General features: G+C 52.6%; 5 protein-coding genes across 5 annotated transcripts; 2 read left to right on the forward strand and 3 right to left on the reverse strand.

The window, feature by feature from the left end:
• Nucleotides 1–12: 12 nt before the first annotated feature.
• Nucleotides 13–1,746, reverse strand: BO82DRAFT_376861 (uncharacterized protein; the record flags this gene model as incomplete). The annotated part of the gene is made up of 1 exon (XM_025637547.1): nucleotides 13–1,746. One exon carries the CDS (start codon nucleotides 1,744–1,746, stop codon nucleotides 13–15), a length of 1,734 nt encoding a protein of 577 aa, XP_025489159.1.
• Nucleotides 1,747–2,720: 974 nt separating this feature from the next.
• BO82DRAFT_356953 (uncharacterized protein) lies at nucleotides 2,721–3,443 on the reverse strand. The gene has a single exon (XM_025635876.1). The coding sequence runs from the start codon at nucleotides 3,365–3,367 to the stop codon at nucleotides 3,146–3,148; it is 222 nt and encodes a 73-aa protein (XP_025489160.1). The 5' UTR covers nucleotides 3,368–3,443; the 3' UTR covers nucleotides 2,721–3,145.
• Nucleotides 3,444–6,685: 3,242 nt separating this feature from the next.
• Nucleotides 6,686–8,308, forward strand: BO82DRAFT_290180 (uncharacterized protein; the record flags this gene model as incomplete). Its single annotated transcript, XM_025631675.1, has 2 exons — nucleotides 6,686–7,116; nucleotides 7,183–8,308. 2 exons carry the CDS (start codon nucleotides 6,686–6,688, stop codon nucleotides 8,306–8,308), a joined length of 1,557 nt encoding a protein of 518 aa, XP_025489161.1.
• Nucleotides 8,309–9,787: 1,479 nt separating this feature from the next.
• Nucleotides 9,788–12,936, forward strand: BO82DRAFT_148950 (Zn(II)2Cys6 transcription factor). Its single transcript, XM_025630153.1, has 4 exons — nucleotides 9,788–10,345; nucleotides 10,403–10,514; nucleotides 10,601–11,319; nucleotides 11,382–12,936. Exons 1-4 carry the CDS (start codon nucleotides 9,939–9,941, stop codon nucleotides 12,817–12,819), a joined length of 2,676 nt encoding a protein of 891 aa, XP_025489162.1. The 5' UTR covers nucleotides 9,788–9,938; the 3' UTR covers nucleotides 12,820–12,936.
• A 1,209-nt stretch (nucleotides 12,937–14,145) lies between these two features.
• On the reverse strand, nucleotides 14,146–18,182 carry BO82DRAFT_356956 (uncharacterized protein). The gene has a single exon (XM_025635877.1). It carries the CDS (start codon nucleotides 17,944–17,946, stop codon nucleotides 14,443–14,445), a length of 3,504 nt encoding a protein of 1,167 aa, XP_025489163.1. The 5' UTR covers nucleotides 17,947–18,182; the 3' UTR covers nucleotides 14,146–14,442.
• Nucleotides 18,183–18,251: the final 69 nt, after the last annotated feature.

Raw genomic sequence — 18,251 nt, forward strand, 5'->3', positions numbered from 1 at the left:
ATTCAACCTGTATTACTCCCATCCTTCTCCCCCAGCAAGTACGTCTCCTTGGAGCCATGGCTCTAGTTCAAGGCCCTGTAGACTCGGCATCTCCGCGACCAAGCCCTCTAACCAGGACAGCTCGTCGACCCTCGGGCTGAATGGCTCGGTCCCGGTGTCCCCGGCCTGTCCCCCTCCGGGAGCCAGGTTCAGCACCTCGGCCAGCACCCTTGTATCCTCCGAGCGACGCTGCTGGTACAGCGACACCAGCAGGCGCGCGGTGCTATACGCCTCGCGCATCGTGGCGGTATCGTACGTGGTCGCCACCAGCGTCACCGTCTGCATCGCCGCGGGCAGCATCGCCAGCGACGCGCGCGTGTCCATCTCCAGCAGGACATAGAGGATCTGCATCGGGACGTTGGCGACCTGGTGCCATGGGCTGCCGTCCGTGACCATGGCGCGCGCGTACGACAGGGCCCGGCCGAAGAGGACGAGGACCTGGTCCGTGACCTGCGGAGTGATGGAGAGGTTCAGGATGCGGAGCCGGCGCAGGATGCAGAGGACAAGGTTGGTCTGGGCCATGACGGACGGGGGTTGCGTGTGCGTGCCCTGCAGGACTCGGGTGAGGGTCGGCTCGAGGTCGCTGTCTGTTTGCGAGTTCTCCGGGTCGAGGCATGCGGAGGCCGGAAGCAGGTTGAGCACCTCCTGCGTGTAGTCGCCGGGTTTCGTGGGCGAGGCCGGCAGCGGCAGTCCCGTGCGGAAGGAGACGCGCGAGAGGCCAAGGTCGAACGAGGTCCAGATGTTGAGGTGGTGCGCGACGCCCACGAGGCGCCGGCTGATCTCGCGGTCGTGCGGCTGCGTGGCCGCCGGCGGCCGCAACGGGACGGTGTCGTGCGAAGTGGTGGTGGAAGGTTCGAGGTGCAGACCCGCTGCCTCGATGAGGTGCATCAGCGTCGAGCTAGCAATCCAGGTGGCGTGCGGGGCCGCCGTCATGCGCATGTAGACCACGCGCAGCGCCCAGCCCGTCACCAGGTCGAGGGATGGGGGACCGGACCCATCGTGGCCGTCGAGTATCGACCGGGCTGATTCGACGAGGTGAAGCTCCGCGATGGTCATGCTCCGTTGGGAGAAGAGCGAGCCCAGCGCCGCAATTCCCGCGAGGACGCTGTCGTAGATAGAACTGCTGGACAGCGGGGTCTGCCATCGGGTGTCGAGGCGGTCGTCGAAGACGCGCCGGTCGATGAAGCCGTAGCAGGGATCGATCTTGGTGAAGTAGACCTCGGCCAGCTGCTTCATGTCGGCCACCGAGATGACATCGACGATGGGTCGGGCGAAGATCGCCCCCGTTCCAGAGGGTAACTGCCGTGCGCCGATGTTCCATCCGAACAGGGCCAGTTTCGGCGCCTGGGCTGGATCAACCTTGAGGCCCATCTTGCGGACAAACGCGGCGGCGGAATTCGCCTCGAGACTGCGGGCTATGCCTTGGTGGTGACTGGATTGAGTGACGGCCTCATCGGGCGAGCGAAGGGAGTCTGCTCCCACCGCTGCTGCTGTGGGGGGGGATGGCTTCATTATTGCCGTCGCAGTGGGAGACGGCTGCGATAGACGACGTTTCCGGGGCGTTTGATCTGTATAGTGACAGTTATAACCCCAGTCGGTGCAGGTTGCGCAGGGAGTGGCTCCATTGCATTTCCTTTTTCGCTGCCGACATGGCTCGCAAGCGACCCGGGCACGTTTGCGCTTGAGCTGATCCCCGGACTCCGACATGGCGAGTGGGAGGAGCGGAATTGAAGTCGTTCCGCCGCAGGCTTTGAGGGAAGCGCGGATCTTGCGGGCTGGCGGCCCGCCCGCGGCTCCTTTCCCCGTCCATTCGAGATGCACCATTGCACCATTTACTCGATACTCAGTATTGGAGGTTGGAGATCTGGAAAGGGCAAGATGGCATCTATCATTATATTCGGTCTCGAACGTCCACTTTGGAGATCTGGTCTTCTTGTATTTGGTTTCTAGTTTCGGTGTCAACGCTTGGGGTTTTCTACATATAATTTGGGACTACTCGTGCACTATAACTTCTTGCACTAGTAATAACGACGTTACCTAGTAGATCGAGTTATATACTACTTCCTCACTCTCATTCAATTGCTGCTCTTGCGTCAATTAGCGAGTATATCACTCAGTACGATATATGACAACATCCAATCAATGCATTCGTACTGTTTGAGAACTAGACGCAAGAGGCAGCGTCCTTAGGGCCTTGCCGCGAAGGGTTGAGGTCAAGTGTAACCCACGCCAAACATCACGATGCACTCATCTGGTAGATGCGGATAAGACGCAGTCTTTTCATGATGCTAGACCAAGAGCTGAGGTCTTGCTACAGTAAGACAAACTATGAGTAGTTGGTGTTTGACTTTCTTATCACCTGCCATTCCGATTACGGCAGCAGCCATAGCCTAAATCAATTGAGTCGTCTATGGTACAGCCCGTCCCAGCATCATCAACATTGGGAGACGAATGATGTCGCTGGTGGTAGTACCGTAGTCGCTCCATCGCTTGATCCCAGTTAGCGTGCGGCATATAGTCTTGAATTATGAACAAGCCCATGTTATTATTATCATTTCTCTGGCATCCTACCCCATGCGCGACCCATACCGATCTGTGGGCAGAATCTATATTTTCTCCATGTTATGCGGAGTACGCCTCCTGCGCCAGGGTTAAAACTGATATGTACTTATAAAAATCTACCCCAATCAATGAAATCATCTAACCATCTTTCGTTGTCTGGATACGAGCCACTGCACTGCCAGGAAAACTCACTCACACTCTTAGTCGCAATGTCGTTGGAAAGCTTTTCTCGGTAGCCGATCAATGAAGTCAAAATGGCGTTATGCAAGATGCGGGGTACTTAACTAGTTTCCCTGTACTCCGCCGACTCCCTAGCAGAAATAGCCCCATAGCCTAATGTACCTCCATCGTCATCGATCGGAGAGTTCGAGAATTGGGCGAGGAGGTACGGAGTAGACGGATTATTGACGATATACCTACATGTATTGAACAATCTTTGTCCTTGCCGGTGATGCAAACAATTCTCTCATGTGATGTGATACGCACGATTCCATAGAGTTCGAGGACGGAACCCGTACGCGAGATCTACACAACGAATACAACATCATGCCATGGCGGGGTTTTGTTGTTGATCACTGCGAGAATGAGATATACTTCCGAGTTCGCCTAGCAGTACAGTGCGGAGAGCAACCAGGTGATTGGCATCGGGTGAGGAGCAGGAAGTGGGACTGGAAGACAAAGATGAGAGAAAGGATGTATCATACGCGCCTACGGATTTGGCGATGAAGACAGAACAGAGAAGATTGATGATGTACGGCTGATGCATGTCTGCATTTGCATTTGTGGCCTTCGTGGGGTGCAGTGGAGAGATAGAGAGAGGCTGACCGAGGGATAGATCCATTCCCCCGTCTGGACACATCCATCCACCAGGGGCATGCAACGTCGGTGGCGGGAGCCGACTCGGCGTCCCTTTGCCTTTGCATATGGATGGATCTGTTTGACGATGCAGTGCAGATGAAACTGGAGAAAGAGAGAGCAACAGTACTTACTCCGTACTGCGTACAGTGCATACATACATGTATGTATAAGCATGCTACAAGTTGCACAATTGTGCATACAGCTTACGAGTGCGTCCTCCATCAGTCAATCCCACTGCCGCCGCCCAGGCAACGACCTCCCGCCAGGGATGGATAATGAATGGGGCGAAGGACGAACTATGAATGCATGAGTAAGTTGGAATGTCTTCAACACGCGGGGCCCGCGTTGCCAATCATGATCTCGCTGCAGTAGTTAGTGGCTGCACAGCTGCCGGAATAGCCACCACAAGGTTGAAATGAATCCCTTGCTGAATTCCGATACATCAGTTCCTGGCGGGACTCTCTCTCGCCTCGGACATCATCAATCAGTCACCAGTGGCGAGGGACGGTTGCCCCCCCGTCCCATCGTCCCAGCGCTCTGGTGTTTGGCGTCGCCTCAATTCCGTCCGATTGGGCTTTTTTGGCAACCTTCTAGACGGCTCACTCGAGTTCCCACTCTCTCTAACATGATTTGTGAATGGCTCTAAACGGCGACGCTAGGAACGGATTTTCTCTTGAACTGAGTGGAGTCTCATCTCAGCTGGTGATTCGCTTATTTGTTGTGCTTGTTTTCCATATCTTTTGTGGGTTGGTGCATAAAGTCATGAATACTAGAGCGGAATAGGGCAAGACTGGCACCAAAAATCGACGCTAATCGCACTATGCACTAGTGTAAGGCTTCCTTTTCTGTTTTTTTTCTTTTTCTTTTCTTTTCTTTTTTCTTTTAACTCTTTCCTTGTGTGTGTCTTTTTTTTTTTTTTTTTTTTTTTTCCCCCATCCGTTGTAGTGCCCCTCTACCGAGTACTCTCACTGTGTTGCCCTTCTTGCCTTAACGTATCCTCTAGCTCTGGCAGATTCATTGTGCTTGTCACTCTGGTCATAAGGCTTTCCATGTCCACTTAGTCATAAGAACAGAGAAGTCGATTCTTGGAGCTGCGCTGGCATGTTCCATGGATGCAGTTTGAGCTATGATGCATCTACCCGAACACGGTGCACTCAGTATCGAGTAGTCAACCCGTAGCATTTAGACAAATTCCAACACCAGTATTAACCATCATGACTTGTAACGGGTGCAGTAAGTTGAGTCTAGCTCCGGGAACTTCCCCAAATAATAGTCCGATATGAGAGCAAGTGCGATGATCATGTCGGTGAGCAAAGGAACTTTGGTGCTAGTAGCCTAGTCGGACACAATATATTAGGTCTTTTATGCATTGGTATACACAGGGTTGTTTGTTTATGGCTCTGGTATAACAACCATTAAGCAGCCCTTTTGTTTTTGCTTGACGACCTCGTACGGCGCAGCTCTCTCACAGCCGGCAGTATCCCTGAGAATTTAAACGTAGGGACCCGATTCGCCCTGCTGGAGGTGCCTGGAGACCATCCTAGTGAAGTCCATGCCTGCAGAACCTCAGTTGATCATAGTCTCTGCAACCAATAAGAGTGGGAGGGATCCATTCTGGTCGTCATAGACACATGGTGGGGCCCACCGTAGGTACTTTTTTTTTTGCCCCTTCCGCGAAAGATGGGAAGTTCAGCCAGTCGGCCGCGTTTAGTTCGGGTCCTGCAGGCTTGCTTCATTATGAATCTTACGGGTTGGCGGCTTTCCGGGTTCTTGTTTCCTTTCTTTTCTAGTCTAGTCGGGTCTGGTCTGGTCCGGGTCTTGGGGTCTTGGTCTTGGACCTGCTGCTGGGCGCGCGCGCGCGCGAGAGAGAAAGAGAGAGAGGCCTTTCGTTGTCCGGACACACAGACACACAGACACACACAGCGACACACGGACTCCCTCCTTCACAGGTTCAATGCTCGTACATTGTGAACAGCAAAGAAAGCGGTGTAGGATCGCTCTGACTCTAAAATAGATAGTCTGTCTCTGTTCCTGTTGACTTTTTCCCAATGCGTCTCGAGGTGGAGGTGGGGGAATGGAAGTTGTTGGCCGGGAAAAGAAGGCTGTTAAGGAGTCACTGAGAGTAAACAAAAACAATAATCCGCCTAGTACTCTCCGTACTGGCAGCTACAGTACCTGCCAACGCTAGGATAGGAAACAATTTTTTTTCCTTGAACGCTGAGTCAAATTATTATTATTCATCATGGATGACTCTGGCGGTAATTTTTTTTAGGGAGCAGGAAGAAGAAAGTTCCTTCCCGACATTCCTTAAAACGACCATCAAACGCTCCATCATCGGGTCGGACCAATTACCGCCACCCTAAAACATCCACCCGTGCTGATTTTCAGCCGGCTCGAGAGCAAGTAAAGTGCGAAAGGAAAAATAAAAAATCTGGCAGTGAGAGATGATGGTTGTCAGTCACAACCACCACCACCACCACCACCACTGCAACCAAGTGGGATTCCTCAGGCCATCTTCTTCTTCCTCTTCCTCTTCCTCTTCCTACCGCCCGCCTTAATTGATTTTCTATTACTTTATTTTTTCTTCGCCATTTCTGGCTCTTACCGTTACCATACAGTAGACTGGGCCCTTTTCTACTTCTTCCGACGGTTCGGTGGTCCCTCACTGGCCAACGAAGTTTCCGGTGATTATTCCATTCCCATTCCCTCGACTTTCCATCTTGCCTTTTCTCGGTGCCGCCATCTTCATCATACATCGGCCCTCCATCCCTCCCTCCCTCCATCCACCCATCCATCCATCCACCCTTCCCCTAGCCGGAAACTAACCATCTCCCACCACCACCCTTTCCCTCTCCCCCCCATCCCATCCCATCCCATCCCATCTTTCTTCCTTACTATTCATCCTACCACCTATTCCCCCCCTTTTCATCATACATTCCTCTTCTTTTTGTAACATCCGACTTTCGCCCCCCTCCCCCATCTCCATTATCTACTTCTCCATTCTAACCTTGTCTTGTGTCTTGGATTTTGTGTGTTATTAGACTCGTTCTCCTTATTCTTCTTAGTCCCCGTGCTCTCCTGTCTTGCCTATACTGTATTGTTCCGTCGACCCGTGCTCGGATTTACTAGTATACTATCGCGTTGCTTATCCTTCCCTGCTTCCTCTTGTATCCTATTATTTCCTCGCCTCCTCTCTCTTCAGATCCTATTATATTCAGAAAAAAACATGCCTTATAATACCCGTCGCAAATCATTGTCGCTCCCCTCCTTGGGGATTCACCTTCCGAACTCGTCCCGCCGCTCTCCGTCCACTTCGAAATCTCCGCACGCGACTGACGACCACCTGCCTCCGTCCAAGAAAGTAAAACGGTCGCACGATTCCTCATTATCGCCGGAGCCTTCCACCACCACTACGCGCGCTACAGATAGCAAAGACCATCCGACACCTGTTCGTTCCTCGGGTCGGCGCAGCGCCTTGGAGCACACGCCACCTCCCTCTCCCACCGATCGCACGGTCGCCCCCAAGATCGACACAGAAGGCATAAACGATGACATCGTGGTCGGCGTCATTCAACAGCTGGAGAAGACGGGAAATCGTCCTCACCTGGTCAAGGAATTGGCCGCTGTTCTCATTGCGCTGAACGAGAGCGTCGCAAAGTAAGTCCCGCAGCCGTTCTACTCTTATCTCGTCTTGCAATTCTGACATTATTGCGCCTCCAACAGTTCTGCCAACCCCGCTGCTCTCCTGTCTTCACGGCTAAGCGCGTATATGAAGCGCCCCTGGACTGCACTGGCGCCTTGCCCTGTGGCCAAGGAACTGATTCCCATCCACCCACGCAAGGTGTACTACTTTTTGACAACTTCGCCCCGTCAAGCCATCCCAGAGAATTCGGACGATGTCATAATCCCTGGCGTGGAAGGAAAGGATATGACGCCTAGCGTGACGAGTATTGATCTGGATGAGGAAGACGCGTTGGCGCGGGAGCGGTCGCGCCTCAGCCCCAGTCCCGAGGTCGACCTGTCCTCCCCCGATTTCGACGAAGAACACATTGACTTGGATGGTCGCACGGGTTCCGCCAGCACCTCCCGGTCGAGTACTGAGTTTGGAGATCACCACACCCGACTGATGCACTCGAATCGGGCTGCATCCCCTCCACTGGAAGGTGATGAGAAGGAATTCACACAAACCGCGAGCGCTGTCCGTGAGCGGGCTTCCGAACAAAAAGAAGCACAGCAACAGCCCTCTACCACACATTTCTCTGCGCTATCGGAAGGTCTCAACGAGTTGCACGAAGATAGCATGATTATTTGCGGCACCCCCGTGGACGACAGTCACCTTTCGTTTAATGGGGATCGCATGGCTGATGAGCCTACCCACGACTACTTTTCTCGTGGCGGTCTACCTGAACTTTCTCCTCTCCAAGGCCACCTCCAACAGCAGGATCTCGACGAGGCGGCCGTGGCGGCTCTGTTCGGTACTTCTCCTTCCCCTTCTCTCACATCGGTGGCCTCATCTATCTCGTCTGGCACGAGTGTGGTTTCGGATGACGGACTGGATGGCGAGTCTCAGTCGGAAGCGATTGGACGTGCCCCTCAGATCAGTCTACCCGAAGACCCCACCGTTCCCTCAGTATCGACGCTGAAGCGTCCCATCGACATGCTGAACAGTGAGATGCCTGATCTGGACATGAAAATGGCAGATCTGGCTGAGCACGAAGACAAGGTCTCGCTAGGAGCTCGCGCGCTGCCTCGCTCAGACGGAGCGACGGGTTTCGACTCGTGGCGAGAGCTACAGAGTCCGGAAACGGTCGATGTTCATGAGCTCGATGAGATGTTTGATGATCTCTAGATTCCCGCGACAACAAGACACCAGTCAGCGGGAATTCTCCCCTCTCCACTCCATTTCGAAACTGGCTAGCCTTGATTGGCTCGCGCTCAACAGGTCACTCGCAACCTGTTTGCTATATCCCTGTATATTTTTTTATCTCTAATGCGTGCTCGCGGCACTTGCCTTATCTTCGTTCCGCACCCCTTAGGCGACAGCCGAAGCGCCCGCTCCTCCTGTACATATACTCCTACTACACCTCTTTCCTGTCCTCCGTCTTTTCTCTCTTTCTCACGCTCACGCTTACACCACGACTGACTTGATCTTAATGTCTGCGGTTTGCTCGTGAAAAATTCTGTTTGATTGTTCGGTCGGATTGATCTGAAACGTCTCGCTTGGTTGGATCGATGCGGATGCGATTGTCGGCGTTCTGCGATGGCTACGTTTTGGTAGACTGGAAGAACAAAATAAGGAAAATCGGAAGAAAAAAGAAAGAAAAGGAACGCCGGAAAACTGGGACTTATGTTATGATGTCAGCAATCATGTATGTTTAGCGCCTGTGGCCATTTGGAATAAAAAGCTTCCAAATCTCCCCCCGCAAGGGACTCCGATTTGATGAAAAGTTTCCTCGTATCCTCGCGGATTGTAAGCAAGCCCTAAATTGATTGGACGTTCGGGAGCAAACGCTATTGTCCCGTTCCATGGACTATTCGAGGCGTTCAGGTTGGAGCCAACCCTGCATGGTTCAAGTTTGCAGGGTGACATGCATGGCCTGGCCAATCCCCCGGTCGGGAGTCATTCTCTCGAGTAGCCTCTAGACTACTAAGATATGCCGAAAGAGATCTTCCTGATTGCTGCCTAACGCATAAGTAGTGTAACTCTTGTTGACATGTGAATCAACCATTTTCTGTATGGTATAATCTAAGTTCTACTTGAAAAAACCATCCAAACATCTCAGCGTAAGGCAGATGCACTCGTGGAAGACCGAAGAAAGGCAGGAACCCGTGAACCAGAACAAGGAGGAAAGATCCATGATCATGACTTCATGGCGGGGCGATTGCGATCGAGTCTTGAGCTTGGACCAAGTCGAGGTACTAAACCTACCTAGTGAGTACTAAGTACTAACGGTAGTGACTGTCACCGCCCGCCCGCCCGTCATGCAGCCTGCATGGTTGCCAGGCAAGTGCCCGCATCCACTACTCTTTCTCCTTCTCCCCCTCCCCATCACTGTATGAGTAGTACCTTAGTCTCTTCCCATATCTCTTCCACAGAGTATCACCGCTTGTCTTCTTTCCTCTCTTTCATTACTCCCCTCCCCTCTTCTTCGCTCTCTTACCACTTCCGATTTTGACCCTACTGCTAAGCGCTGCAGCTGGCTGTGGCTGCAAACCCTTCGCGCTTCTAATCGCCTCATCTCATCTTTGGAACCTTCCGCCGGACGGCCATCATGTTTCTGTTTGGCTGTGCATGCTCTAGGCTCGAAAGATTATAATATACAGTTTTTTGCGATATCACTATTGTCAACCACTTACCCGATAACTCAAAATCAGCGAAAGCAAGTGACCATCATTGAAGCGAACCCCCGCCCCCCCCGTCGTCCGCCCTCTGCCGTCCGCCCTCCATTGCCACTCATTAGTCTGATAAAGACAACACCATGGAAGCACAATCTAATCTACCGGACGGGGATGAAAGCCATTTGCAAGGTCGAATGCCTCTTCGTCCCCATCCGGAAGAGCCGTCAGTCTCGTCGTCCAACGCGCCAGGACTGACTAGTACATCGTCATCACAACCTTCACAGCATCCGACCGTCACCACCAATAGTGGAGGCACGAACTCCGATAGAAAACTACTGCTCCCCACCACCAACGCCAGCAAGAAGGTTGCCATCCCCCGACAGCGCTCCGGGGCTGCCCCACGCTATGCTCGTCGCGTACCTTTGGCCTGCGAATCTTGTCGGCATCGCAAAACCAAGTGTAGTGGGGATACGCCAGTGTGTAGGCAGTGCAAGGAGCTGCGGGTTAGCTGCCGATATCCGATCTCCTGGCGTGAACGGACCAAGACGTTTGTCGATCTTATCGCACGCTTCCCTTGCGCTGGCCATTGACTTCGAGTATTTAGGCAGTTGAATAAGCTTTCTACCAAGACCTCCGATTATGAAAACCTCCTGCGGGACCTAAGTTCCGTCGTGGACGGTCGCGCTGCCGAGCGAATAAAACTTGTTTTAGAGAAGGTGAGTGTTATCTCCACCGCCCGTAGTGTTCTGTGCTTCTTCATATCCCTTGAAAAAATCTGCGACATTGGGTTAACCCTGATCAGCATTCGGGTAGTGAAACCACCGCGACGTCCACAGAAGCACAGTCGAGTTCCGTAACGCCGCAGGACGAATTCGCAGACGATGACGTATCTTCAACCTCATCAATCGGATCGCTGGATGCAATAGATCGTGTCGAGGAAGATGTAAACCGAACCCCGAGTTCCCGAGCGACAGGCTATATGGGCAAGAACTCGGAGGTCATCTGGATGCAGCGAGTGCGTAAGGAGGCCGAACAACGTTCTCGCAGACTGCCAGGCTTCTACAACGCGGACCAAGAGAGCGATTTCGCGATTCATTCGGTCAATTACCACCTGGACGACATGGACATTTCTGTTCCTGGGCCCGTGCATGTGTACTGGATGCCGCCACGGAAGGTGGCCGATCAACTCTTTCAGGATTACCTGGAGACCGTGCACCCATTCTTTCCTATTGTCAACCGCACCCTCTTTTCCGCACAATACAAAACCTTCTTCGATAGCGCCGCTCGGCCCGGGGACAAGTGGCTAGCCATCCTCAATATGATTTTCGCCATCTCCGCCAAGCATGCCCATCTGACGCAGGCGCCCTGGCGCGGGGATGACAATGATCATCTGGTCTATCTCACTCGAGCTCGGATTCTTAGCATGAACGGAGATGTGCTATTTAGTCATCCTGATCTTCAGCAGGTTCAGGTGGAAGGCTTAATCGCATACTATCTACTCTCCACGGACCAAATAAACAGGTAAGGCAGTTAAAGTACACACCATCATGTGTGTTGTTCCATCTAACACGTATATCAACTAGGGCCTGGAGAATCGCAGCTCTGGCTGTACGGTCTGCTATCACATTAGGGCTCAACATGAAGAATACCAGCGAAAACACGGCTAAGATCTCTAAAGAAGCACGCTACCGTGTCTGGTGGTGTTTGTATACCTTTGAGCACATGTTGGGTATCATGACAGGACGGGCTTCATGCATCGCCGATGGCATCTGCACGACGCCATTGCCACTTCCGTTCGAGGAGGAACAGCTCTCGGAGCCGGCTGCGACCAGGCTCCTTAACAACCCAGATATCCGTCAAGACTACATCGAATCCGCCCTTGCTTCTACATCCGTTCGCCAGATGCCATCTAACCCCCAGGGTGGTAGAGAAGCCGAAGCATCAGATCAACCGCGCGATACCTCGTGGCTGCGAAATCTGCCCCCGAGCAGCGCCCTAGGCTTTCTCTATTATGTCGACCTCGCGGTCATTGCACAAGAAATTGTCAATCGGGTGTACTCACTTGATTGTATTTCCATCCCATGGAGTCACATTGAGAACCGGATTGGTGAACTTCGGTCTCGGATTGACCTTTGGTACCAAAATCTCCATGAAGCGTACGACTTCTCGCGACGAGAAGACCAGAGCACGGATGTAATCCGTGTCAAGCTTTTCCTCGCTTTCCACTACTATAGCGCGCGGATTACTCTAGGACGGCCATGCCTCTGTCGTCGTGATGCAAGGCAAACGGCAGCTAGCAAGAAGCCAACCTTCAGCCACGAGATGGCGGTAATAACCTTGGATTCTTCTCGACGTATGCTCGACTTGATGCCGGATGTGCCAGATGCAGCCCGTCTTTACCAAGTATGCCCCTGGTGGTGTATTCTGCACTACTTGATGCAAGCGACCTCGGTCTTACTGTTGGAGTTATCCTTTGGCTGTATTCACAAGCCAGAGGATGAGATGGCCTTTTTGGAATCTACAAAGAAGGCCATCCGCTGGCTCTTTGCGATGGCACAAAATAGCCTGGCATCTCGACGTGCCTGGGAATTGTGTTTTGGTAGTCTCCGGCAAATTTCCTATGGAATGGACTACGATATCAGCGATATGCCCGTCTTTGGATACGACCCTCGGCCACACGATGTGACTCAACCTGGCCAACATCAAGCCGGACAGACCGCTAACTCAGGTCCCGTTTTCTACACATCTGCTGACATGAACCAATCTCTTGTTGCGTCGCAAGTGTCCAATCTGCACCATGATTCTGGATTGTCACTTACCATGAACCCTCAGGATGAACAGCAGCAGCAGCAGCAGCAATACCAACAACATCAACAACAGCACTCGGGCATGCCAATGAGTTTCATGCCTTCCGACCCCAGTCCCGGCGGCGATGCATATTTTCCGTATGATCCGATCAGCGGCGAATTTATTCGCTCTTTCTTCCCATCCTCCGGGGATGAGGATCAACCTTGGGGGTGACAAGTACAATTCGACTTTCTGTCTTCTTGGAAAGTCGGTCTGACAGTACTATTTTCTACTCCCAGTGATCAATTCTCATTGCCACGATGCACCATGATATCACACAATTCGGTTGGCCCCTACCTAAATTTCTCTTTGACTATCGTTGACCATGGTCTTGAAGCTTTGAAGATCCATTACAGCGTTTCTGAGTTCGTGCGCGAGCTTGATTCTCCTCTTCGCGACGTTGTCCCATGTATATTGAGCGTCAAACGCGCTCTGATATCTGTCTCTGTTTCGCTTGCTTCCTGCCTTATATTCTATTCGCAACCGTGTTCCAACTTCTTCTCCTGCTTCTTCTTTGTATTTGGTTTTCTATGCGAGCAATATTCTGGGCTTTGTGTACGGCGGTAAATTTGCTACGTGGAGTACTAGGCAGGCGAGACGGGAAAAGAGCCTGGCCTGAGCGGCGAGGCCTGACTTTAGTGGCGCTGATGGAAATTTGTCATGAATCTAACGGATGGATGAATCAATGAATGAGGTGGGATGCTTGGTGTATATGTTTTTTTTTTTCCCTCTCGGTTCATAACACCCTTTTTTCTATATAGATCTCGTTCCGGAGATCGGGAATACCATATTCGAGTTTTCTCTACCTTTTCCATTTTCTGTTTGCCATAGACGGGTGGGTTCGGTGGTGACGGTTTACCTAGTTGGAGAGGGGTGTTGACGTTGCAGTTAGTATGTTACTGTTAAAGAACTGGGGTACAACAGTTGCATGCAACTGTTGATAAACAGTTAGTTATCAACCAGTTAACACCATATCGTTAACAAGGTCAACAGTCCCCTAACCTCTATTTAAAATAAGTATTGACTGGACAGTAAGGATTATACATCTTTTGACCCTGTCAATACTTAGTACCTTAATCAACATACTGATACACAACCACATTTAGTTAATCTTGAACAGTTTGAGTATAGTCGTGACTATGAGTAGTTGTCAATAGTTATAAATACTTACTGTTGAATTGTAGGCAGTTTGTGTACAACTATCGCTTCAAACTCATCTAGCACTAGTTCAAGACATGGTTTAAGCCAGATACAACTATTCGCAGCAAGTCCGGGACCGGGTTGAACTAGCTTGCAAACGATTTCAGACACCACGCCACGCCACGCCCCGTCATGTCACCTCCGAGGCTCCCTTTCCCTACTGACATGCGTGAATCTTGGGACAGTATAGGATGTTCTAGCACCTTCGTTTCAAGGGTCTATTGGGACAAAACAGAAGGGGGACCGACAAGGCTCATACTGGGGCATTGAAAGCGCAAATCAATATACAGAGTGGTATGTGAATCTAACATGTAGGAAAAGAGGTCCTAGTAACTGTACAGGTCGAGCTATATACATCATCTCTCTCTCTCTCTCTCTCTCTCTCTCACACACACACACACACACACACACACACACACATAGAGACACACATAAACACATTGAGTTCGACCCCGGGGTCAGAAAGAAACCTGGGCCCTTGGTGCACGCACACGCACACGCACACACAGAAGAAGGGGGGGGAAAGAATCAGAACGTCTATCTATACAATAGCCACATCGCCGCGGACCGTGGAATCTATAAAAAATAAAGGAAAGATCACTTGATGATCTTTTTCCGCACGTCCCCGGCCGCATGCGACCTCCGGATCATCCACTCGGGCCCGACCAGGGTGGTTTTGTCCGGGAGGGTGCGCACGGAGAGCTCGGGCCCCGGCACGCTCTCTCCCCAATACTCGCGCCGCTGCAGGGACAGATACCCGCCGGTTTCGCGGTTGACCTCGCGGTAGGAGAGGCCGAAGCGGAAGTAGCGCCTGATGCAGAAGTCGAGGACGGGCCAGGACGGGTTCTTCCGGCTCAGGAGCTTCTGGGGGCGCTCGCGGGGATGGTCGGGTAGGTCGGCGAGGATGTGTGGCGCTTCTCTCGACACGGACTTAGGGTCTGGCTGCAATGTTGTGGACCGTGGCTCGAACGCGGGCAGCGTTGTTGGCTGACCTTGGTCGCGCCGAGGATGCAGGGCGCCGTCGGCAGACCGAGCCGCTGCCGCCGCCTTTCGGGCCTTGATTATATTTGCCCAGTAATTGCCCTCGAAGTAGTCTTTTAATTGTGCATCCTCATCAAAGAACGATTCCGCGGTGTCGTGGTCGTCATCGTGACTTTTGTCCTCATGCACCGTGTTGTTGGCGTTGTATTCCTCCATCGCTGCCCGTAGGATGATCCGAATGGTACTCAAGTTCGGGATCACACACTTCTCCTGCTTGCCCCAGAAGTACACCGGGTCAAAGTGGGGGTCGGCTCGCTCGAGGACGCGTTCGGAGTGCAGGTACATGCGCGGGATGCCGCCCTCCCGCATCCTGACCGTTTCCGGTGAGAGAATATCCAAGCAGGTCTTGAAGTAGAGGTTCATGCCCGCGGCGCTGCCTTGCGTGTCAACGACGGCTTCAAGGATCTGGTGGAACGCGGTCGAGGGAATGTAGGGAATCAGAGTGCGCGAAGTGACCTTGAATTTTAGGCGATGCGTGCTGGAAGTGGCGACATCACGAAGGGCAGGGGAATCCACGAAATCGAGGAAAATGCGGCGAAAACTCGCGAGGACACGTGGTTGGAAGTCCTGGCCCTGGACGGGAACAGCGCTGCTCGATAGAATCGGGCCCTGGCGTTCGTTGAACTCTCCGGTAAATAGACGGCCGAGGATTGCTTTCGCTGTGTCAAAAGAACTGACGAGGCTGGCGCGCCTCCGTTCATAGTCTGTACCGAGGCGTTCCGGACCCTCCCCTAGCTCTTGGATCGCGTGTTCCAGACGGATGATCTCTGCTGCCAAGGTGGCAACGTTGCTGTGACCCCAGGACTTCTGGCGGTGGCGGCAAAGGTACTCGAACACTGTTACCACTGAATCCCATTCGCCCTGAACTATGCGGTAGTTAAGAAGGGCACGCAAGGTGTTAGTGGAAAGAGGCTGCTGAAGAGATCCAATAACGGATTCAGCGAGAGCTTTGTTTTTCGTGGCGGCGGCAAAGCGAAGGATCGATGGTGCTATGTTCTGGTCACCGTACACGTCCTCTGAGATAGCAGGCCTTTCGACGTCTGTAGCAGAGAATAGCCATTCAGCGGACTCGTAAGCCCGTGACGCAGTGAGCAAGTCGAGCAGTTCGGCCAGCGTCACACTCGACAGATGCGGCATGGGTGACAAAGAAGAGTCGAGCGAGTCTCCAGCACCTACAGCTTCCAAATTAAAGGATTCGTCTGTCCGCTGTTGTCTGCTTTCGTCTTCTATTTCCTGCAGCCAGGCAAATGTTCTTAAGGCCTCCCCAGACCGTCGCAAGGACGAAGAATACCTAAGGGTGTATTCGAGCAGGCCAACTGGCGCCAGAGTTTGATTGTAGAAATCCCACTGATGCAAGCTCTTGAGATGCCCTATATCCGTGACTTGCACGTAGGGCGGGACGCAAGGCGGCACCACTGTCGGTGAGGTCTTAAGAAGGTCAACAACACAAAGAGGGTCCTTTTGAGCGTTGATCCCTCCAGCTGATAGCACCCGCATGAGGAAAGAATTAAATCTCTGGGTTGTCACAAACAAACGCCTAACCCTCGGTGCAGAGAGAATGAACTTTAATGAGAAAACGCAAGACGCCATGCGGCTGGGTGACATGCCTCGGAAACCGGTCCCTGAATATGCCAGGTTTGGGAGACTGTCGAACAATGCACATAGAACTTCCTCACTAATCGTTCGCTCACCCATCCCGACGAAGGGAGTTAGGTCAAGCCTTTTCTTGACGTAATTCTCCTGAAGTCGCCTGTAGAGCACTCCAGGGTCCTGTGGCTCACGCCATTTGCCTTCCAGGTCGATATCAGTCTTCCAAACTCGTGCGGACTCGTCGATCATATGCAGCTTGTTCCAGTTCTTGGCCGTCCAGCGGATGTCGCCCGACTGTCTCTTCATTCGTTCTATGAGCCACACCCCTTCTTCAGTGAAGCCTTGCTCGACACAACACCAGAGAATCAACTCCATCCAAATTGATGGTCCTAGTTCACGGATGACCGGGTTGACCGGAACGAAGGGTGATTTTTGGCCTACTGCAGCAGCCTTGTCAGCCATGTCTGCCTCGTACTCCATCCACGCAGCATCAGTCAGAGCTTGCATAATTGAGGACTTGAGCAAGGACATCCCTGGAGGCCGAAATGAGCTTTGAAATCGAAGGGGCGGAGTCCAATCATAAACCCTGTCGGATATAGCGCCAGAGGTATGTAGACGGGCAAGAGTGCGAAGAACAACCGACATAGCCAACTTGGCTTCATTGGGGGATGCATCCGCGGCGTCTAGTACAAGGGCACCCAGCGATTGCCATATCTGCGCCAGAAAGCGCTCATTTAATTCGGCAGCAAAGGGCCTGGCGGTACCGTGCTTCAGCGCAATCAATTTCGGGTCATTTGACGCGCCGTGGCCCAGAGCCGGTGCAGCAGGAGGCGCAGAATCTACAGGTTGACGGGAAAGCTCATCAAGCGTCGAGTTGGGGTCCAGGGCCCAATGCACACAGGTTGGTGGCCGCGAGCGCCGCGAGAAGTCAGTGGCGGCTTCGGAGGCGTCCAGCAGACGACCTAAAATGAAATCCACAGCAGCCCAATTGTTCAACCGAAAACCAAGATAAGTCAACAGGTCCAGGTTTCGATGCTTTCGGGCTCGATATAGCGTGTTGGTCATGTCGACAGTTTCTGCGAAAGATTCCTGGGCCATAGACGACGAATCGGCGGAGGAATGTTCCGAACTCTTCTCCGCCTCCCCATTGTAGCCCCTGCGCAACGGTGGTGGTAAATGCTCCTCCAGCAGTCCGAGCCAGCGTTCATTGGGGTCGTGTTCCTTTTCACCTATTCTCGGTTGCGGCATCTTCCTCATCCCCTGGGCACTGATGAATTCATAAGTGAAGGCTGTGCTGTCTGTGGCGAAGCGTTGGTAGATCCCACGTCGCCGCGACGCGGAGGAAGCCCAGCGCGAGCTGGGAGGGGAAGAGGCATGGGTTCCGCAGAAATGACCGGTCGAAGGAGAGGAGATTCGAGGAGGCCCATGATGCGGGCGCAGCGGACGAGCTGAGGACAAGCACCTTTTCATGACACGATAGTGGTACTAGCGGAGGTGGCTTACGGGCGGAGGAAGTCCAAAACTCGAAGTGACCGTTGAACGAGTGTTCTGTGACGCATGTCTAGTCACAGGGACCAGGTCAAATGTATACCATAAAACCAGAGAAGACTGTATTATGTGGGAAGTGATTCTTGGTAAGACAATAAAGAGACGGACCTGACAATGAGAAAAAGATTCTTTGGAAGTTATTGGCGCTGAGAAAAGTTCCTGGCGGGAGGAACTTTTTACAGATGAAGGCAAAAGCAGCACTGATAGCTACATGCTGACTCAGCCAC

This window comes from Aspergillus uvarum (genome assembly GCF_003184745.1).
Source record: "Aspergillus uvarum CBS 121591 unplaced genomic scaffold BO82scaffold_51, whole genome shotgun sequence".
Taxonomy (NCBI): Eukaryota; Fungi; Ascomycota; class Eurotiomycetes; order Eurotiales; family Aspergillaceae; genus Aspergillus; species Aspergillus uvarum.

Excerpts from the sequence above, each read along its gene's own strand:
- BO82DRAFT_356953 (XM_025635876.1), bottom strand. The coding sequence starts at position 3,367 with ATGCATCAGCCGTACATCATCAATCTTCTCTGTTCTGTCTTCATCGCC.
- BO82DRAFT_148950 (XM_025630153.1), top strand. The coding sequence starts at position 9,939 with ATGGAAGCACAATCTAATCTACCGGACGGGGATGAAAGCCATTTGCAA. Across the intron at positions 10,346-10,402 it reads TGGCGTGAACGGACCAAGAC|GCAGTTGAATAAGCTTTCTA; the intron begins GTTTGTCGATCT and ends TCGAGTATTTAG. Across the intron at positions 11,320-11,381 it reads TCCACGGACCAAATAAACAG|GGCCTGGAGAATCGCAGCTC; the intron begins GTAAGGCAGTTA and ends TATATCAACTAG.
- BO82DRAFT_356956 (XM_025635877.1), bottom strand. The coding sequence starts at position 17,946 with ATGAAAAGGTGCTTGTCCTCAGCTCGTCCGCTGCGCCCGCATCATGGG.